This window comes from Cyprinodon tularosa, unplaced genomic scaffold (genome assembly GCF_016077235.1).
Source record: "Cyprinodon tularosa strain WSP-4 unplaced genomic scaffold, ASM1607723v1 ctg8, whole genome shotgun sequence".
NCBI lineage: Eukaryota > Metazoa > Chordata > Actinopteri > Cyprinodontiformes > Cyprinodontidae > Cyprinodon > Cyprinodon tularosa.
Genome location: NW_024039562.1, coordinates 2,903,228 through 2,926,745, shown reverse-complemented (window position 1 = coordinate 2,926,745; position 23,518 = coordinate 2,903,228). Strand labels below are relative to the sequence as shown.

Sequence of the window (23,518 nt, the reverse complement as noted above, 5' to 3'; positions counted from 1 at the left end):
GACATTTAAAAATTATTACTAACCTTTTCAAAGAGGAGATTGAGCAGACCCTGCTCTTCTCATGTACATGGCAAGAGAAGACTACACTATTGGGATATAAGGCCGACAGGGAAGCATGGCACCAACTCTAAGAACTGTCTGCCAGAGCTGGCAGACATGATTTATATATTTGGAGATCATTAAATGGTCCTAAATGAGACCCTGGCGTGAGAGTGAATTACGGCCATCTGGCCCCATTGTGAGCACTGGAGCTCTGTTCAAGCTCAGTCAGTAGCAAGCACAAATCTGATTGGATAGATTCCGGGTATGCTCTGCAATTTCTTCCAATCGGTCACACTTTTACTGAGTCAGAGGGAGCTGTTGTTGTTTCTTTCAGTAAATGAACCCCTCCATTGCATACTGTGTGCTTTTTGTTGCATGGAACAAATGTTGGACCTTTTTTTTTTTTTCTGGGATTTTGTCCTGCACCTAATGAATAAGAGTAAACGCTAGATGTCAAACATATAGAATTTAGTAATACATATAGTAATGACAGATTTTTCAATTTTCACTAATGTTAAGCTTTTTTAGCATACAATTTTATTGTATGCTATAAATGTTTGAATTTCAAGAATATGTTGCATGTGTTAAGGTCAGAAAGTTTCATTCTTCCATTTCAATCTGAAAAAATCACACGAAGAGAAAAGACAATAAGGAGAATTTATTGATACAATAACTTTGTGTTTGGCGCTCAGACTTTGGCAGGAAGCATTTAATTTTGATAGATATGCATGAACAAGAGCAAAGTATAGGGCCGTTTCCCCCCAGGCCTGAAACTGGTGGTGGAGTGGAGATAGATGAAGTTGGTCAGTCTGTAGTCTGTGAGACGGTCTGCTGAGCTTTATGGGGAGATCTAGTAGATTGCGTGAGCTGATACTGGAGCTTCGCTCAGGGACCTGGAAGATGGAAGTCCAGTTGGATAACACAGGTTGAGAGAAACTCTCCATGATGAGCAAGCATGAAGCAACAGTGGAGAGGAAAAACTCCCCGTTGAGAAGAAACCTCTGGCAGAATCAGGCTCAACATTGCGGTCTTCTGCCAGACCGGCTGAGATGAGACAGGGAACATAGTACGAGTCCGGGAGGAATGACACTCTGATGAAGCTTTAGCTACGATGGAGGAGGTGTCATCTGACACAGCGCATCCACCACCTGCGCACAGGAGCAGACTAGTGCGGATCAGAGAGTTTTTTAAGATGGACTTTGGATGCTGATTGGCTTTCATGGACCTGTGGTTCAAAGCTGATTGGCTGTGTCGCAGGTGGATGTGAGAGAGCAATGAGTTTCTTCAGGTGAACTTCTGCCTAGGCTCCATTAATTTAATATATAAGCATAGAAAAATATTTAGATATCCACACTGAAATACTTACATTTAGATGTGGGTTAAAGAAACTGGCAGTATTTCAACAGTCAATTGCCATGACCTTTAGCAATATAACCTCAAATTTTCCCTCAAATTTTTATTTTAATTGCATATTGTTTTTCATTTTTTTCAGGCAACAAGCTCAACAAGGACCTAAAGCACTTCTTGAGCTTAAGGTTTCAGAAAACATCACCTGACCACGAGTTGCAGAAAACCATCCGAGCCAATCTATATCGCCATGCTGTGCCTTGTGAGTAATAAAACCATGTTGTTTTAGCCATGTGCTGTCTGGCAATGTAGAACTCAGAATTGCTTTCTTAGTTACTAAGAGAAGTCCAACAGACATACTACGACAAATTAATTACTGTTTTTGGCTTAGGTGTTCTTCTTGATATTTATAGGTAAATGAAAACAATGTTTTTACATCATGCAACACGAATGAAGAGATGACCATGTGTAAACAAGGGCATCTGGGTAGAGAGGGGTGTCCCTAAAATTGTTGAATATTACATAATTGTAGTTACCCCATTGCTCTGCTTTTTTGGCCTCTTTAATATGTGTTTTATCATTTATTATCCATAAATTCTTGTTATCAGATGTACAGCTTATAGAAAGAGGATCTAGCAATATTCATTAATGTGTCGCAACAGAAAAATTAAGAAACAGAATAGAGACAGTGTTGGACAGTCTTCTTTCATGTTCAATAAAAACATATTTATATATCATTTACTAGGTCTGTTAGATACATTAGGTTTTAAAAAAAAACATTGCATTTCTATTTGACGAGGATATTATTATAGAATGCTCTTTACTTTTTCACAGAGAGTTAAATATTTATAGGGAGAGGATTATACAACTTAGTTGACAAGGCATGAGATTTATTTGTTTTTGGTTTGTTCAATATGAGTGAGATGCTGATCACTGTATTTTTATTTAGTTATATTTACAGTAAGTGAAGAACTACTTAAATTATTTCCAGATAAATACTGTAGATTCATTAATTCCACAGAGGAAAATTAATTACTCTAGGGTTAGGATTAGGACTCACATGATAACAACCTAATGAGCCTAGTGGCACAATCTGAATCTGAAGCCATTCTATGGGATTGATAGCAGCTAATAACAACCATTTATTTGGATGATAACCTCCGAAGCGCGGCTGCTAACAGCCACTAGTATTTACTGTGTAAAAGAAGACTGAATCAGCATGAGGAGGGACCCATGAGATGATGCACAGGTTCTAGATATTTGAACCTTTTTTGGACTTCATCTTCCCCAGTTGCAGGAAGATATATGTTGGTGTTCATGTGCAATTTTCATGTTGGCTTTTGATATTTACCATAATTTCGATAGGGCACCATAACTTGGGGCACTTTCTTAAGCCCAATGTTAAAAGATAAAGAGAGCTAAATATTAAGCAACAAGTTAGACTGTCCAGCTGGGCCTAGTTACGTCAAAGTCTGTTAGATATGGATGAAGAGTCCACTAATTCTCAGGATTTTTCTTAATTCTCTAAGTATTTTGCTTGCAACGTGAATAGTGGATCCTTTCTTTAAGATTCAGTTTGACTAGGAAGGGACTTCACTAAACAAACAATAATGTTGATAGTTTAAAAATGTAAATAAAACTTAAATGTGTATATGTTTATATGAAATTACTTGTACAGAAAGATAAACATTTTAATTCCAAAAAGAGCATTGACTGAGAAAAAAAACACACACCCACTCACATTCACAGGAAACAACATTAAAAGATTAATATCTCCCAGCTTAGGAAGTATTTATGGCCCGCTCTAGAGAATTAATAATACCACTGACACGCCAACGACACTGTGAGTGCTACAATTTCACATGAAACTCTTACAATGATGCCTTTCAGCCCTCAAGAGAAAACAATGAGTGCTACTTTATGATAGAACACACTATTTTTAATCAGTATACACTTTTAAACAAATAAAGATTATCATATCTAAAAGTTTATAATATGCATTTATTATATAAATATAGTTATTATTCTGTACAGGTGCGTTTTCTTTACAAAACCAGTTTAGATGTTAGTTTACTTCCTGTGCTATAAATGTATCAAATGCATAAATTATTATGTCATCAACATATAAATGCATTTTAACTTGACTTTTTTCTATTAAAGTTAAACTACAAAAAAAAGAACTTTTGGGGCATACCTTTAGCTGTCTTAAGGAAGCCTGGTTTGTTGCTTTTAAACCATTTCAACTCATTTAGGGCCCGTTGTGTTATTATAGGGATTCAGAAGTTTGTTGAAACTTCCCTAACCCTAATTCATAAATAACTGAGCACAATGCTGTTTTTGTGTCCAGGGCTTGCACGAGGTCATTTGTCACAACAATGGAAGGAGGGATTAATTCTTCAATCTGAAAAATAATCACATAAAGGACTATTTATAATATGAAATTGATTCACCTGCAAGTTAACCTTAGTTTCAATGATCTTATCAAATACTGATAGTTTAGAGGCAGGATAGCAGTTCTTTAACTGCTATCCTTTATGTAAAGAGGGAACCTAAAGAGCTTTCCAAATTTCAGGTTTTGTACCAGTTTGCATGCTAAAATTTTAAGTATTTACAATGGGCCAAAAAATAATATCTGTTGCTGTATTTTATACCTCTAGCTTTTTTATGGGAGCAATACACTTGGCAAAATTCCAAATGGTTCATGTCTGCTGTATGAATAATCTTAAGTATGTTGCACCTTTTTGGATGTAATTGTTCTAAATTAGATAGCATATAATGTGTATCTTACCACTTGTTTTAAATTTCCTGGCCCTGAAGTTCTTATTTAACTAAACAAATTAACAATAGAATGAGTTATTTTGTTTACGTAGAATACAATTTGCATCTTGTTTTGCATGTCTGAATTGGACTGCACCTTAGGAAAATACAGTATAGCTTGTAGACAGATGCACTTTAACTCTCTATTTCTCTCTTGATCGAGGCTTTTTTACTCTGTTTCTGTGGCTCCTTTGCAACAAGCCATGTGACTGTTAAATCCGCCTCACTGAGCCTTCCTCTGTGCCTTATTCGGATTATGATGTTCTGATATATTGAAAATAGATTCCTGCCTGATTATGTGACAAACATTTCCAGCTTTCTTTCAAATGATGTAGTATGATGAGTTTTTTAATGCTATAGTCAAACTGGGAAGTAAACAGAACATTATGTATATATGTATGTGTGTATATATATATATATATATATATATATATATATATATATATATATATATATATATATATATATATATATATATATATATATATATATATATATATATATATATATATATATATATATATATAGCCTTGCATATTATATAGCCTTTTTTCTCCCTACAGATCCTACAGTGTTTTGTGATGTTATAAAATCCTTTTACATGTTTGACATATATTGCTCATTACCACCATTGTTTATTTTTGCTTAATGAAATTTAAAATGGTTGCAGTGGATATGGTTAATGTTTGTGCAATGGTCCTGATTGATTTCCAATTTAATCTCAGCTTCACACGTATAAACAGCTTTCTAGTTTTCATGTTGATCACAACATTGAGGGGTGGCTACATTGTGTAAAGATTCAATGGAGTTTGAAAAGGTATTTCTGGCCAAATTTGAACTTTTTTAAAGTCATTTTATTGACATTACTGTTGTGATATATGTTAATTATGGCCGTTTAATATTTGTGGGAGACTTCAACATCCATATCAATATTCCATTTCTGTCCTGAAGACATTGAAGGAATTCAATTAAGTGAATTTAGGCTTGACTCCAAAAATGCACAAACAGGGACATGTTTTGGACTTGATCTTCCCTAAAGCCAAAAAGATTTCCAAAGTGCCTGTAACTGATTTTGCTCCATCCGATGGCTTCTGTTATTATTAAAATCATATCCCAATAAATCAGTTAGCCAAAGAGACATAATAAGAAAATGCATCTTTAATATAACTGCTGCTGGCATCCTCACCAAAAATAACAAAGTAAAGAATCTCAATGTCAAAGTCCTGACACTGGCTCCACATGTCTCAGAGAATAGACTTTAATAACTTCCTATTAGTCCATGACTCAATCAATGCATTTGCACCAAAATACATTACAGATGTGTTGTCAATATATCAACTGCCCAGACCTACTGAGGTCTTCTGGCTTAAGTCTACTCTGCATACCCTGAGTCCGAACCAAAAATGAAGCAGCAGCTTTTAGTTCTTATGCTCCACTAACCTGAAATAAACCCCCAGAAAACTTTGCTTTAAATTCAGATTAAACATTTGTTTAGTCTGACCTTTGACTGTGTTAAGTTTAAGTTCAAAGTGCTGCTTTCTTGTATTTTATAATCAATAATTTCATTTTTCTTGAATTATTTCAGAATATACATTGCCCTTTTTCTTGCATCTGGAATGTGTAAAATATGGAACATAGAAATGAACCTACTTTGCCTTGCCCTTAAGACACTCTACGAAAGAAAATGATCTGATCTACATTCTGTAAATAAAAAGTAAAAAAACAAAGTTGAGTTATTTAAAACAAAGTTATACACACTAAACAGGATGGCAAGTGAAAAATGTATTTACTCCCTGAGGGAGAATGGAAAATAGCAGTGGCATTATGAGATCTGAAAAAAACCTATTCAACAGCAAAAGCCTTAATGCACAAATGCTAATTAAGGAAGCAATGAATGTGGAATTTATACTGTAGTAGGTTATATTAGCTTTTTTAATGAAATCTTACTTATCCACACTGATACTTAAGGATGATATTTCATTTTTCTTGTGGGACTCATGTATAAAGTATGTCTGTGTGCAAAAAATATGCGGCTCAATGTTTAGTGCAAAACTCTGGATGTATAAATACGAAGGTGAAAGTGCATGGCAATCTAGGTGAACTTTTAATCTGCCATGAGAATATGAGCTAGCCATGCAAAACGTTTGATCCAATAAGCCAAAAAGCAATAAAACTTCCCAATAAAATTAAGTAGTGAATGGTCTAAAAAAATTAAGTGTGGCCTACTTCCCCTCTTTGTATGATGACAGCGGTTCATATTTGCATCTAAATGATTATTACCATGAACAGCATTTAGCAATAGTTGAGCTCAATTGAGTAATCAAACAGCGCCTTTTAGACTGTATAGAACAAAACCAGTCAACGGACTTAATATATTTACTTGGTATCCTTAGTGATTTGGCTTCCTATATAGTTTATTAAGTTGTTCATTAGCTACAATAAGTCTCCCTGAAGTGTTTTGAAAGGCCCTCTGTGACTGCCTGAGGGCATTGTAACCATGGTTATTTTGATGCACAGTGGGTGACCTCTAGATTTATATATAGATGTGGGTAGAATATCAGGAAATTTTACTCAAATAAAAGTTGCACTACCGTAACATATTTCTTCTGAAGTAAAAGTAGAAAGACAAAGGCTACTTGTTAAAATGGCTAAATTGCGGATTAGTTGGCTCGTAACATTGGACTAATTTTGTAAAATGATGTGAACAGAGAGAAAGATATGTGCAAAAAAATAAATAAATACAACTAAATAAAATGATTAAAAACACATTGGGGCAGACAAAAATCTAAAAAAAAATTCTAATTCAAAATTTCGTCATTGACATGAAACCAGTCTGTATAGTTGATAGGCTCATACATATACAGTATGTAAGAAAGTGATAAGGAAGTTCCAGCAACATTATTTATTGTTCAGGTTACCCATGCTGGGTAGGGTAACCAGAAATTTGACTAAAGTACGACTAAAAATAGTCTAACAAGAATATTACTTGACTTAAAGTAAAGGCAAGGCAAGGCAAGGCAAGGCAAATTTATTTGTATAGCACAATTCAGTACAAAGACAATGCAAAGTGCTTTACATGATTAAATTACAGGAAGATAAAACAGAATCAAAGCAAGTAGGAAAAACAATATAAATAAATAAACTAAAAAAATGCAGAAACAAAAAAGAATATTAGAAACAGTTGGACTAAAGAAAATATGTTTTAGTTGAACTGTTTAACTAGAGCAGTCGAACGCAATCCTAAACAAATGTTTTTTTTAGTCTTGATTTAAAGGAAGTCAGGCTTTCTGCATTTTTACAGTGTTCTGGAAGTTTGTTCCAGATAAGTAGAGCATAGGAACTAATGCTGCTGTAATTAAAACAGCTGGATCACAACCTTAAACTAAAACCCTAATTAACAGTTTAACTTCTACAGTCAAAAGCAGTTCTAAACAAATGGGTTTTTAACGTTGACTTAAAAGAACTCAGGCTTTCAGCACATTTACAGTCTTCAGGAAGTTTATCCAGATCAGTGGAGCATAGGAACTAAATGTTACATCTCCATGTGTGGTTCTAGTTCTCGGTGTACAAAGTAGGCTTGAACTAGAAGACCTGAGAGGTCTGGGAGGTCTATACACTGACAACAAATCGGTTATACACTGACATGCTGATCAATTGATTTATAGACAAACAGAAGGATCTTATAGTCTATTCTCTGAAGTACAGGGAGTTAAAGTAAAGACTTCACAACTGGGCTGATGTGCTCTACTTTCTAAGTTCTAGTGAGAACACGGGCAGCAACGTTTTGGATCAGCTGCAGCTGTCTGAAGGACTTTTTAGGCAAACTTACAAAGACACTGTTGCAGAAATCAATTGTACTAAAGATAAATGCATTGATGATTTCTCTAGATCCTGCATGGATCTATAATCTGAGCTAAGGGGAGCATGTAGATGTTGAAAAGGAGGGGCCCAAAAATGGAGCCTTGAGGAACCCCACATGGGATTTTTCTGGTCTCTGATTTAAAGTTCCCTACTGACACAGAAGTCCCTGTCCTTCATGTAGGATTTAAACCAGTCCAGCTTTGAACCAGAGAGGCCCACTCAGTTGTCCATATGCACTAATAAATTGAGTGATCTGTATAAAATCCTGTACTAAGGTCCATAATACCAGCGCTGGGGTTCTTCCAGAGTCAGATGTTATTAAACACCTTAATCAGGGATTCTGTGTACTGTGGTTGGCACGGAAACCTGACTGGAAGCAGCCTGTCATTGTTAAGGAGGCATTTAACTGTTAAAAGAGGACTTTTCCAATAATCCTACTGATGAAGAGGTGGTTTGAGATGGGTCCGTAGTTCTAAAGGATCAATTTGTCCAAGCTTTTCTTTTTCAACAATGGTTTGATAATTGCTGTTTTTAAGTCTCGGGGGTGGGGGGTCGGGCACCCAACATAAGGGATATGTTTATGTTAAATCAGACTCTAAAAGGAGCTGCTGTACATTTTTTTCTTAACTTTTGCAGTTTATTCAGCAGAATTAGGACATTTTAACAGTGTCTAATTGGAGACAGCATTGGTACTGGTCTTGGTGTCGATGTGCAATTTCCTTAATTTCTTTCAGTAAAACAACCTTGCAAAGTCATTGCAGGTCTGTTTAGTGTGGAGTTCATTGGCCACTGTGATAGGAGGGTTTATTAACCTGTCGACTGTGGCAAATAAGGTGTAAGCATTGTTGATGTTAGCAAGAGACTCTTGATCCTGTGTTTACCTATTTAGGGTACACTTCTAAGGTGATAGCAACAAGCTGAACTCCTCCCAGACCAGTAAATCCGCTAATGCTAATCTCAATCTTTGGTTAGCATTAGCAAACATTTATCTTACCCTATGGCTTCTGGGCACCTTTGCTTCCTTAAGCCAGCAACAACACTCAAAAGCTTAAGTAGTATTTTAGCCTACTATTTCTATTGGTGCAGATGTATCCTCTTGTATGATCACATTGGCATAATCACCATAAATACATATTTGTATATTTTGGCCTATCACAATTAAAAAAAACAAAACAATTATTTATAACCTATATATCATTTTTAAGTAGAATTAACACTTTTGTTGTTGACCCCTTGAGATGTTCTTTGCATCATTTTTGAAAAAAAATATTTTTGATGGAAAGGTTATAGCTATGACCTTTAAACAAGGTATTTAATTAAGTGTTGCAGAGTTTATCTTTTTTTCTTCTGAAACAACTTTAACTAAATCTTTATATTCAGCAAATCCGTTTTTCATTCTCCTATTTCTTATCTTGTTTACCTACAATCACAGTCTTATTTTATTGTCTCTCTCTCCTTTCATCAGAGCGAATGCAAATTTGTTCTTAGTATGACGAGGCAGAATGAAAAAAGTAGTCAAATAAAAGCCACACGTCTCTGGCCTGTGTTTTCTTTGTCTCTCTGTCTCCTCCCCCTGTCCTGAGTCCATGTGTTGTTCTCTTTTACCATGCATGACTCGAACAGGTGCTTTTCCCTGCACCATCAGCTGATTTTTTTTTTTTTTGCATTTGAACCAATAGTTTGCATGAACATGGTGTTTATATGAAGGACATTCTAGCAATGAACTCACTCTCCTCTCCTTTTCTTGTCCTGTTGATACAGATGGCCATTGTTATCATGTGCAGCAAATGTCACAAATGATAGAAAAGTCTCTCTCTCTCTCTCTCTCTCTCTCTCTCTCTTGGGATTCATTCCCCTCTCACATCTACAGCTGCTGCTTGTGGATGAGGGTTATCTCAGTGTTATCCCAGGGTTTGAACCACAGAGTGAACCAGTCCTCCCTCCCCCCACCTGATCTCTCCCGCTGTCGCCCTCCTCTCTTCTTCACTTCAAATCCTCCAAGCGAGTGTCAGCGTCCCTGTGGCTCGGTGGTGGAGGCTGCCTTTCTCCGTCTCTCTCTGTTACATTCTAGCTGTTCCCGCCGTCTCCCAGCCTCTGCTGTTCTTTCCCTTCATCACCACCCCTCTCTCTCTCTCTATCTATCTCTCTCATCCTAACCTCCCTTTCTTGCTGTCTTTCACTCCCTCGCTTCCTTGTTTTCCACTCCATTGCCGATCCTGGGGAAATCATTGTGGGAGACAAATCTCTGTTTGCTGCTCACACAAAGTAAAGGATTACTGGTTGATTTTTCTTTTTCAGCTCCAGGCCTTTTCACCATCCAGGCAAGTGGCAGGTCCTTATTGTATTCTTCTCCCTCTCTTTCTTCTTTTTGATGGTCTTGCTATCATCCACCATCTAAAGGCTGTGGTGTATGCATGGCAGATAGTGTTTGTCTCTGTGTAGTTGATGCTGTGTATATAGGCTAAAGGAATCAGGGATGGTGGGGGTAGGGGTGGGAATTATGAGAGTGGTAAAAAAGGGGGGCAGGCACACTCGGAAAAGGCACGTCCAGCACAGAGGGACAGATGGCCAATAACCCTGGTGCTTTTTCCTTTTCTGATTCACCCTACAGGCTTTATAAGCTCTACTAATACACTGAGGCAAGACATGGCTGCTCTCCTTAGCTGGAAGAAGAACTAGCAAGCACAGGCAGTGACGGTTTTAAGATTGGTGTGAAGAAGGGAGGATGTGAGAAGGGGGTCATCAGGATTGAATGCAGGGAGGTCAGGTCCAGATGCTGTTCAAACAAAAGAGCTTCTCTGAGGGGGAAGCGTGGCACTCGCCATTGTGTGTCTCGCTGCATTGCAGGGTGCTGCTGAGGAGCCTCATGCTAATGATGGCCATTCATTCTTGTAACGGATGAGTGGGCCCCAGCTTCTATTCGCCTGCTTTTCTCACACGCACGGTTCATATTTTTGTTCATGTGACCAAATAACACACAGTTTACACTGTTCTGAAAACAGAAGCATCTTATCTCACAGAGAAGTCTTGGCAGACAGGCTTTTACAAAGTAATAATGTATAAGGATTTGTGTACACTGATTCTGAGTGTACGATTCATGTGATGTCATATCTGTAATATTTTTTCAGATACATGCACACACAAGCGTCACTTGTTACCAATAAAATTATGTGAACTCTGAAAATGCAAAATATAGGTACAAATAACCAAAATCGTCTTGACATCATCATCTTGACAAATCATTGACTTATGAACTGGTAGCCTGCCATGGAGGCTGTGGTCTCAGCTGTTGTTTTGATGTTGCCATTCTTCTTTCAGGCCCACTTCAAAGATGTTTGATGGTAGATTATCCACAACCTATTCCTATGCTTGTGCACTGGAAGTTTAAGGGACAAACTGCACACTTGCCCTGGTTCCTGTAAATTGACTTTATTAATCTTGATGTCAACCTACTGAGATTATACATAAAAAATAAAGCAGACAATAATGTTGATGGAATAGGTAATCCCTATTCCCTTTGCCTTGTGAAGCTCTTCTTAGATAATCTTCCTTTGAAAGTGGTAATACTCGAGCAAGGATATAAATATGGTAGACATGATCGCCATAGTTACTGGGATCAAGCCTGCAGCATCTGCATACTCACACCTGAGCCAAAGAGAGTTCAATACACAGAAAGAGAATCTAAATAGCTGATTAAAGAATTGATTAAAATAGCAATGATATTCTGCTCAGTTTTCATTTTCTCATTGTAACCTACCTTAGCTAATTTTATTTTACAGTAGCTACTTAGTGACGATGATGGTCCTCTGTGGTGGGATGAGGAAATGAAAAGCTTAAATTTACTGAATGAACAAAGATCCACTGTTGTGCTCCAGATGTGTGTGATGGTCTTGTGATTATTTAGATGTGGCTCTACTAGAGCTGGGCGATATGGCGATATATATCGCGAGGACGAGAGAAACATGTCTATCGTGACCTTTCTCCTCTATTTTTTCTATCGTGATAAACTTTTTCACTGTTCACTGTCATGGCCGCAAATTGCATAACTGGTGTTCTTGGTTTGGGGTTGGGATTCTCATATTAGGAAACAAGATGATGGGTAAAAAATAGGCGATGAAAGATTTTTTTCAACCCTGTCCATCTGACGGACTATGAAAACATAAAATGCAACATCAGTTGTGGTATATCGTGATATATATCGTTATCGTGATATAAAATAATCCATATCGTGATATAGTTTTTTTTCCATATCGCCCAGCCCTAGGCTCTACTGTGCTGGGCCTAATCAGCTAGCATGTATGTCATACAGCCTTAGTGAGAAAGAAAATTGTGATGTTGCCTCATTAGATATGCTGTTTTCAAGCAATCTTTTAGGTTAACCCCTTATAATCTTATCATAGTTTGAGAGATTTTGTAATTAGTTTGACAAGCTCAGATTTTGAAGGCTGCACAATATTAAGATCAGTTAACTATGATTCTTCCCTTTCTTTTCATGAACATCCAGGTCAGTGAGTCCATCTATCAGGCCTTATATATTTTCTACATCCCAGTCTGCATGCATGGCCTTTGATGTCCTATTCGGCATTACCTCCTTGTAGTCTTTGTGATGGAAATTGCAATAAATTATAGCATAAAATAAAAAATACAAAATAAGTTTATTATTTCATAGTGAGGATTCACAGTTTTTATCTTTAGCAGATAAAAACTGTGCAAAAATGCATTCTGCTGCTTGTAAAATCTACCAACCTTGCAATGACAAAATACAGTTTTATTATTCAAGTACAGTTAAGCTCAAAATGATTCATACATCAGAAAATGGTATGATCATTAGGTTTTTCATATTGTCTTCATCTACATTCATGTTTCTGAGTTGCCAGCCAGAGTAACGAATTTAATTTGATGTCGAAGCTAAGGTGGAATTGAAAGATTAGGGTGATTGCAAAGAGGCCTTCCAACTTTAGATCTCAGAGCTTATAACTAACAACATCAATTAACATTTAGATAAGCATTGTTGTTAGAAATAATATGACAAAAAATGTCTTGATGGCTGTATTGCCACTGAAGCTTTTTTGTTAATTATTGAGAAGGATATAAAAAAGCAGTTTTGCTGTTTTCAATAAAATGTACATAGAAGGAAGGTAAAAAGCTTTTCTTCAAATTGAAATTTAGTGATCTTTTCAGATATGCCTCTCATTTTCTGTAAGATACCTTCAATCCACTTTATGGACAGAAGCTGGTAAATATTATAATTGCTGCTTACCCCTTTTGTGCATTATTTAGTGTATAGTTTTTGACCACATATATATATATATATATATATATATATATATATATATAGGATATATATAGGATATATATATAATGTTGCCGGGATGTTGACACTGTTGGTAAACCACTTTTTCTTGGATGAAACAATAACAATATCTTTTAGTGATGATTATGGATATCTATCATAATGTTTAAGAGTAATTTGGCTAGAATAAAGACAGACGTCAATAGAAAGTGAGAAAAACAAAATTAAGTAAAAACTGACATTATACAAAATACTGCAGAGAGCAAGCATTAGGTTATCCATGAACGTTGTCTTTAAATAGTTTGCATTACAAATTATTATAGCAGCTTTACTTGCCCCTTTATCTAACCTTTTAGCATTCTTAGTTTCGTCTAACTCTCATTTATGATATTAATTTTCTCGTTGAATATCCTTGTTTATTTAGTTTATTTTAATAAATATTACAACATGGACAAATAAATCCCACTAAATTATGAGACTTGCTCTAACAAGTATTAAGTTTTGTGACGTACCGGTTATGTCTTGGAAGTTACTTTTTATTACCTACCTGACTATAGTGGGCTCTTAGGGTTGGATCTTCAGAGGGTTTGTGTGGCTTAAAATATGTGAAAACATATTTCTAAACATAGAGCAGATCTTCAAAAAAGGTGCAAGTGGTTTATGTGTGCCTTCATCAGTATATAGATCATGGTCTAATGACCAAGCTGCTCAAATTTAAGGTTGGAGGATATGCAAATCTGAACATTTACCGCATGCAAAGCGATTTTGCAAATCTAAAACGTATCTGCGGCCGCAGTTTTGGTGTCTTTTGTGGTACTTTTAAAAGACAGGTACTAACTGACATATAAAAATATACAGGTGCTGGTCATAAAATTAGAATATCATGAAAAAGTAGATTGATTTCAGTAATTCCATTTAAAAAGTGAAACTTGTATATTATATTCATACATTACATACAAACTCATATATTTCAGATGTTTATTTTGTTTAATTTTGATGATTACAAATGACAACAAATGAAAATCTCAAATTCATCATATCAGAAAATTAGAATATTACTGAAGACCAATAAAAACAAAGGATTTATAGAAATGTTGGCCAACTGAAAAGTATGAACATGAAAAGTATGAGCATGTACAGCACTCAGTATTTAGTTGGGCCTCCTTTGGCCTGTATTACTGCAGCAATGCGGCGTGGCATGGAGTCGATCAGTCTGTGGCACTGCTCAGATGTTATGATAGCCCAGGTTGCTCTAATAGTGGCTTTTAGCTCTTCTGAATTGTTGGGTCTGGTGTATTGCATCTTCTTCTTCACAATACCCCATAGATTTTCTATGGGGTTAAGGTCAGAAGAGTTTGCTGGCCAATTAAGAACAGGGATACCATGGTCCTTCAACCAGGTACTGGTAGCTTTGGCACTGTGTGCAGGTGCCAAGTCCTGTTGGAAAATGAAATCTGCATCTCCAAAAAGTTGGTCAGCTGCAGGAAGCATGAAGTGCTCTAAAACTTCCTGGTATGTGGCTGCGTTGACCCTGGACCTCAGAAAACACAATGGACCAACACCAGCAGATGACATGGCACCCCAAACCATCACTGACTGTGGAAACTTTACACTGGACTTCAAGCAACGTGGATGAAGTGCCTCTCTTCTTTTCCTCCAGACTCTGGGACCTTGATTTCCAAAGGAAATGCAAAATTTACTTTCATCAGAGAACATGACTTTGGACCACTCACCAGCAGTCCAGTCCTGTTTCTCTTTAGCCCAGGCAAGACGCTTCTGACGCTGTCTGTGGTTCAAGAGTGGCTTGACACAAGGAATGCGACAGCAGAAACCCATGTCTTTCATACGTCTGTGTGTGGTGGTTCTTGAAGCACTCACTCCAGCTGCAGTCCACTCTTTGTGAATCTCCCCCACATTTTTGAATGGGTTTTGTTTCACAATCCTCTCCAGGGTGCGGTTATCTCTCTTGCTTGTACACTTTTTTCGACCACATCTTTTCCTTCCCTTCGCCTCTCTATTAATGTGCTTGGACACTGAGCTCTGTGAACAGCCAGCCTCTTTAGCGATGACCTTTTGTGTCTTGCCCTCCTTGTGCAAGGTGTCGATGGTCGTCTTTTGGACAACTGTCAAGTCAGCAGTCTTCCCCATGATTGTGTAGCCTATAGAACTAGACTGAAAGACCATTTAAAGGCTTTTGCAGGTGGTTTGAGTTAATTAGCTGATTAGAGTGTGGCACCAGGGGCCATCAATTTTGAACCTTTTCACAATATTCTAATTTTCTGATATGATGAATTTGAGATTTTCATTTGTTGTCATTTGTAATCATCAAAATTAAACAAAATAAACATCTGAAATATATGAGTTTGTATGTAATGTATGAATATAATATACAAGTTTCACTTTTTAAATGGAATTACTGAAATCAATCTACTTTTTCATGATATTCTAATTTTATGACCAGCACCTGTATGTGATCATTCTTGGAACAAAGGAGGATTTGGTACAATGCCAGAAGATGTAGAGACATTCTGTGCTATGTAAATATATTTTGACCTTAAAAAATAAAAAAATAATAGTACAATAATATTTATAAAGGAAAAATGTTGACGCAGGCCGGCACAAATTGATGCAGCAGGATGGCAGACAATCTTTATATAAATAGCCAAAACTAAATGACTGTACATAAATATTGTAGCATGTGTATAAAAAATGAATTTTAGAAGAACCTGCAAAGTGAAGGGTTATCAGTGCTGGTGAAGGTTCTCAGTCATCCAGGTTGTAGTCATTCAAAAAAAAATTAAAAAACAACAAAGCCCTGTTTTTGTTTTGTCTGTTCCAATTGGCATGTTTTTAAAACAAAAACAGGTTTTTGTTGGGCTACTGTATAAAACCTTGAACTCAACACTATTCCTGACAATTTTGAATTGAAAAAGCTTCCTAGATGGGAAGCGAAACGTCTTCAAACTTGGCAACCAAGTCAAATGGATTGTTTTTCTTTTTTTTTTTGGAAGAGTTAGCAGTGCACACCTTACCTGTTATGGCACGGATTATTTCTCTCATAACATAAAACATAAATTCTGTTATAGGACATTAAGATAGACTGTGTACACTTATAATGTAGTATTATCATTATTATTATTTTTGTTAATAGTTAACATTATTACCTCCAATTTCATAGCTCTGAATCTCATCCTTCTTTTATTGCCTCCCTCAAGCTGCTTGTAGACAAATAATCTCTCATTTTAATTGGCACAACCAAACCGGTTTGCACATCTTTACATTTGTGCAGCAGTTCACTAATTGTACTAAGAATTGTACATTGAATTTAGTGCCGTATATTCTGAATCTTTAAAGATGAGTCGCTTAATATCCAAAATCTTAGTCAATTCCCAGCTGTTTCCCGAGCGGTTTTAATAAATTCTAGTAAAGCACAGTACATTGACCAGCAGAATTTTTGTCATGTCTTATCTTAGTTTGTCCTTTTCTTACCATCTGTTGCACATTCTATGTCTATTGTTTGAGCCTCCTGTTTTCTTGCCCTTTGCACCCCTCTTTAACCCTGCACTTACCCTTCAAGGTTTTCTCACTGAGGAGACCTGCATGAAGCTCATTGTTTATCAAAACAGACCATGTGTTAGGTAATGTCAAGAGTCTATATTTATGACTAAGAAAGTAGGAGATGAAGGAAAAGACAGAGGAGAGGAAGGAGAGAGAACAGGAGTAGGAGGGAGGGAGGCAGTGGGCGGGAACATGCAGGGGGTTTTGAGGCTGCAGCCATTGGTCTCAGACAGGAGCTGGAGTGTGAATAGCACACATTGGCTTAAACTCTAAACTGGGCTGGACCTCTAATTTGCTCTGCTTATGGAGCTTTGAAGACAAACGGCAGCTGCGGGCTACCCGAAGCCTGAATGAGCCTGCTATCTGGAAATCTGTGCTGGTGGACAGCTGCATGATCCATGGATGGTTTTGGATGGGAATGGAAAAGCTGGAGTCATCCTGCTCGGATTTATCAATCTGAATTTTTTTGTGGATTAGTGCTCAGAGAGGAAGACAGCGTGGAGGTAATTCTGTGACATTTGTCTTCTTCTCATGGGAGTGATGCCCTGGCTTCCGGGATTAGGTTGGTAGGGATGTGGGAGGAGAGAATATAGGGATACAGAGATGCAGAAATAGAGGCAGGTGTAGAGCCAGCTAGAACTGGGTCTTATGCAGATTGTGATTTAGTATTGATATGCTCCGATGTGTTGCTGTGTGCATCCCTGATGATGAGGTATCCGTTTGCTTAGGGGGGGTCTACATTTAAACACTGATGTGTTGACACACTCTCCTGCTGTTAGAGGACATTTTCCCTGTCTTTAGCCATCGCAGCAGAATCGCTTTTCTTTATTTTCCCTCCCAATTTTTATTTCATTCAATAACCCTATTTTTCCCTTGTATTTCTTTTCCAGCCATTAGCTTTTCAAAGAGGTGAAATCCATCTTTTGTGTCCTTTTATAAGATTCCCAGCTAACGATGCTTCACATTGCTTGTGCTTGCCTGCTATTCATTTTACTCCCCCTCCCTCCTCGTATACCCCCATGTTGAAAAGAAGAAACGGGGAGGGAGCAGGGGGAACAGCAGGAGAACAGCGCCTGGACTCAGCTGTAAGGAGTGTTGTGGCGCGAGCAGAAAGAATAGCCTGTTGTGTTGGGCAGTAGCAGTGCTGTGTATCTGGCTTTTCTCTCCTTCTGTCCTCTTTAATGGGGAATTATGTCGTCATTTTATTCAAAGAATTACAGAGAGACACCTGGAGTCCCTTTTTGTAATAAGAAATAATCAAGTTCTTTCATAAAGAAGGCCACACTTTAAATAGGCAGAGATTTGGGTAATGTTTGTTATATTTCAGAATTATGGCAGTAAAATAATAATTCAAATTTGAATGCTTATGCAATGCTCTTAGCACTTAAAACAACAAACCTTTTTTTTAGTTTCCTGCTTTTTGTTTTTTAGGCTACACCAATTTATTTATTTTGCAACAATCATAGAAAAGGTGAATCAGAGTGCTTTGCAGGCAAATGTTTATAGTGGTAAAACAATCTTCATAAAAGCAAGAAATGCACAAAAATAATAAATATGCAATACGTCCTTTATGTTAAGGACTGCCATAGATATAATCTATGTTTTCATTTTGAGAGTTTCTGCACCTCTTAGGTCCTTCAAAGAAGAACATCTGGTGCACTGATGTAGGCACTGTGTGATAATGTTTAGTTTACCTGATGTGAGTTAGGACTGAATGTTATTCTGAAGGACTTGCAGCCACTCGATTAATTTTTTATTTTTTTATTTTAGGTAAAAACTCTATGGATATTGTAAAATAATTCAAAATGCAAATGAAATCACACTTTGACCTTCTTGCTACTTATTTTGAACAGAGACATTTGTAAAAATGTAGTTGGATAGTTTTATTTTAAACCTTACACATTTGTACAAATTTGATTTTAGAAATTCTTATTGATGGATTTCTTGATTGTAAATAAGGTTTGGGCCTCACTGTGTCTAGTTGAGTTCTGAAATCTATTTTGATATTTTTGGAAATATCTGTGAAGATTCTTAGTCATCCAGGTCATGGTCAAGGTTCCAGATGTTTCTTCTAGAAAACGTTACGTCCAGTTGCCTAAACTGAACTTTTCAAACTTTTTGTATAATAACTTGTAGATTTAATTGTATTACTCTTTAACCTGAACCAGAGGAAATAAATAGATGTTAAGCAAAATAACAAGAGCTTTGGTGAACCCCACATATGACCTTTGTTAGATTCAGATTGGCAAACATCAAATGAAACAAAGATAATAGATCCTTCTTTCAAGTAAGATCTAAGCCAATTTAATACAGTGCCATACAATTTTCAAGGCTATCAATTAAAGATCTTATGATCATCTTTTAACAACCAGAAATTATTTCATGAAATTGTACACTATGATATGTTTGTCATTTACATTTTTTCTTTGTGGACCTGTGAAAAAACTTAACCCACACCTCAACTGCTGAGGTTATGATTTGATCAAAAAAAAGGTCTGCAGTTGTTCATAAACTGCCTTTTCAATAATATTTGTCAACCTGTTAGGCTAGACAAGTATTATTACCATCACTAGCAGAGTGAATAAGTAGAAGCATCAACTAACTTTTACGTCAGAATCAGACATACTTTAATAATCCCACAGGGAAATTACAGATTCCATATGCCTTCTGTTGGCTACTGTTGTCTGAACATAAGTAGACATACAAGATTCTCCAAGAATATTATAAGACTTATTTTTTTTTAAAGCTAAAATACATTTTAGTGTCTTTTTACTACTCAATGTATAAAAAAGTAAGGAGGTAACAATTTAAATACAAATAGCTGAAACTAGAAAGTGTGTTGCATTGATACCTGAAGAGTTTGTTGTACATGTAGGATGTAGCAGCTCAAATGACAAACAACTGAATAACCCCTACTTATCCCTTAAAGTACAATGACCAGAAATTACACAAAAGGCGCAGTCAGGATTTAGTGTTTGGTTTGTCCCTTCGAGGCAACTTTAGAGAATTGGGATATAACTTGACAGGCTGGTAATAAAAGGTTCATGCTGTGTTTGGGGCTGAAAGTGCTCATTGTCAACTCATAAAACTGTATTGTAATGCATTTGTCTCTGCACTAATAAAATTGAATAATTAACATATATGCATTTACCACAGTTGCACTGCTCAGATTGTCTTCATTAGAACACTGTTCTAAAATTGTTAGCGTTAAATTAGTTGGCTGATTGAGAAAATTTGTGTAGCACATGAAATCATAAAAGAAAAAATATTATTTGAAAGATCATCCTATATTTAAATTATCCTCTATAAGTTTGAATCACAATTGGAGATAACATATTGATGCTGAAGCTTTTCATAACCGTAATTTAGCTAATTGGACCTAAAGCTGAATGGCCTGCTCCTAGTTGCACATTTAAACAAAGGCAGGACCTGGAGTGGAGTAGCTGGTTGCTTAATCATTAATCTGAGGGCCTCCACTACATTGATCTCCTCCCATCCTCTTTATTAAGGCCAGCATTCCTACTAATGTTTGATGGAAGCAGTAATTGAAGCTAAGCTATCACACTGTATTATTTAATTAGATCTCAAGGCTTGTCGAGGTTTAATGTAAATAAGTTCAAACATAGGTTTTCAAAATTATTTTTTAAATAAATAGAAGATATGATCTCTTTTTCTAAAAAAAATTGCTCATTTGTTATAAACAAAGCTTTTTTGGCAAGCCAGATATGTTCACAAACCATGTTTTCGAGGCTAAGCCTAAAATCTTTAATGTTTCTTATTAAACAGGTGTTGGCTTTGAAATTGTCTTTTGTCCTTTGGTCTCCTTTTTTTTTATCCAAACAGATTGTTTTGAACTGTTTTGAAGTATTTTGAGGATTATACATCTTTATCTTAATACAAATATTAATATACATTTTTCCTTCACAAAAAATATAATAACCTTAAATAAAATAACTATCCCATGAGCTTTAAAATCTGTGGGAATCTGAAAATGCATTTAAAATTCTTTAGCTAAAACTTGCCAGTCCCCCCCTGTATCTGAATCCATGTACACTCATTCATTATATATAGTAAATAATTGGTTTTGAAGCTTCTCTTACCACATTGAGTCAAACAATATGCAGTGGCTCTTTAGAAGCCTTTGGCTGAGGATGCTCTGGTGTTGTTTAACAGTCTTCTGAAGATGAGGCTCAGGGTTGCTCATAATCTTGTTCATTTTATGGAGAACTGCTGAGTAGTGACGCCATAGCGCTGGGTTAGCATTGATGTCACTAGTGCAACAGAAATCAGGAAAGTAAACAATGGAAAGCAACATGGAAGGAGGCCAAGGCATTGTGAATGTGCTTTATTGCTTTGTTCGTTTGTCCCTCCGAATCCCTCTTACAAGTGCCGCGCCATGCTTATAGAATGTAATTAGAGTTGTTTTGGCTTGTTAGATTAGATGCGACTGGCGCATTGTGTTGACGTCCGTACGTTGCACTCAAAGGTATCACAAGAATAAGCGGGTAGATGCAGGTCTGACGTTAAAACTGTATGTCGATTAGAGCCCAGCCTTTGAAGGCGATTTTAACCTGGATCTCCTGTCGAGTTTTTTGACCCTTCAGTGAACTGTTCCCACTGCCGCTAAAACCCAATTATTCCCAGGTTTAAACAGGTTTTTGGGCTAGTGGGAAAGGGGTATTAGGCTTTTTAGAGCATTGAACTTGGATATGCATAATAAGGTGATCCAGTATTGGAGACACCAACCAGCTGGGTCTACACAAGCCCTGTTCGCCAATGGTTTTAAGCAAGAAAGGAGAGATTGCAACAACTTTAATAAAAAAAAAGAAAGTAGGATTCTACCATGTTTTTGGGCTAAATAAAAATTTGCCCCTTATTCTTTCATTTTCAACTTAGACTTCCCCCTCTGGCGGTTAGGAAAGATCCACAGAAAAGCTGCTCATAAGCCGGTGAAGGTTCTCAGTCATCCAGGTCATAGTCATTCCAAAAAAGAAAATTAAAAACAATGCACTGGATGTTTTGCTTCCCATCCAGGAAGCTTTTCCAATTCAAAACACTATTCCTGACATTTTGAATTGAATTGAAAAAGCTTCCTGGATTGGAAGCTCAAATGAAGCACTGCTGCCTTGAAGCAAGAAGGTTGCATGTAAGATTTCCGGTTCGATTGTTTTCTGCATGGAGTTTGTATGTTCTCCCTGAGCATGCGTGGGTTCTCTTCGGGTACTCTGGCTTCCGCTCACAGTCCAAAAACATGACCGTTAGGTTATTTGGCTTCTATAAATTCTCCTTAGATGTGAGTGTGTGTGTGTGAATGGTTGTTTGTCCTGTTTGCCTCTGTGTTGCCCTGCGATGGACTGGCGTCCTGTCCAGGGTGTACCCTGCCTCTCACCCATAGACAGCTGGAGATTGGCATCAGCATCCCTGATGATCCCGCTTGGGATAAAGCGTGTCAGAAAATGGATGGATGGATGGATAAAATAAAGATTTTGAGGAGTAAAACATTTTTGCAGTTAATTGCTTTTGTTTATAGTTACTAAAGTCGCAAGTCTGAACATTTGTTTTTTGTACACCAGCAAACCTGATGCGTAAGCAGTGTAACAAATGTTGGTCCACTGGGGGTATTAAAGCTTAACAACTATCGCAATGCAACTTGTGCAGTGGCTTTTGCAGTCCTTAGATCATCCACAGTTGAGGCACATATTCTCTAGTACATTAATTCCTAAAGTTAGGGTTGGGACCCACCTTGGGGTCTTGAACAAACCACTGTGGGTTCCTGAGGTCCATTACAGAAACTAAATTAATCCAAAAAGAGCTTTGCTAATGTAGTTAACCCTTTAGCGTCCTTGTCCAACTCCAGCCTGCATTTTCCTAAGAAAATAAGGCTGCTAAAGGGTTAAAGATATAAAACCATTACCAAAATTGACAAAACCAACGACTTTGGTTTTTGATGCTGTTTGTCATATTATTACACCTGTGTTCAAATATTATTATAGAAATTTTGTAATACTTTGGGTCAAGAATCAACTCGGGTAGCATTTTGTGGGTGAGATTCTGGAAAGATTGGGAATCTCTGCTCTAACCAGCCCACACCTGACAGAATGATGAGCTTTCCAGAGGACATACAGTAGTAAGTCCAGGTCTAAAAAACCACAGTAGAACCCATTCAAAATTTTACCACTTTCCTTGATGGGACCTTGGGTGGCCCGCTACTTCTTTTTTTTTTATATCAGTCTTTGTACTAAAATATTCTGTCTGTCATTATTTGTGGAAATTAAAGAGGAGAAGGAGGGGATCACTCCAGTGGCTGGAAGTTTGCTACCATTCGGCTGGCTTTTGACTGGGAAGGGCCATTTTGAATGGCTGCTACTGTAAATAACTCACCAGCAAACTGGGTTGGAACAAAACTCGTTAGTCTTAAGAAAAAAAGCTGCAGTGGTATATCTGTTTTATTGCATGAAAAGGCGGAATATATTGGAAAGAGAAAAAGCTTTTACTTATTGCAAATGTTAAACTGTTAAGGACAATATTATTTACCTTTTTGCTATATATTTTTACCATAATCACTGGATGGAATTGTGTAATAATTAATGTTCACACTTT

The 23,518-nt window shown here is 36.8% G+C and overlaps 1 protein-coding gene across 14 annotated transcripts in view; it reads left to right on the top strand.

Annotated features, from left to right (window-relative positions):
- LOC119774102 (membrane-associated guanylate kinase, WW and PDZ domain-containing protein 1-like) overlaps positions 1 to 23,518 on the top strand; it is a 138,890-nt gene that overhangs the window by 36,602 nt on the left and 78,770 nt on the right. For 13 of the 14 annotated variants that reach the window (XM_038271440.1, XM_038271441.1, XM_038271438.1 and 10 more), the window contains exon 2: positions 1,535 to 1,651. In XM_038271440.1, coding sequence (XP_038127368.1) covers positions 1,535 to 1,651 — 117 coding nt within the window. Of the gene's footprint in view, positions 1 to 1,534; positions 1,652 to 17,163; positions 17,422 to 23,518 lie in introns of those variants that run through there. The other variant, XM_038271449.1, reaches the window with a different exon arrangement.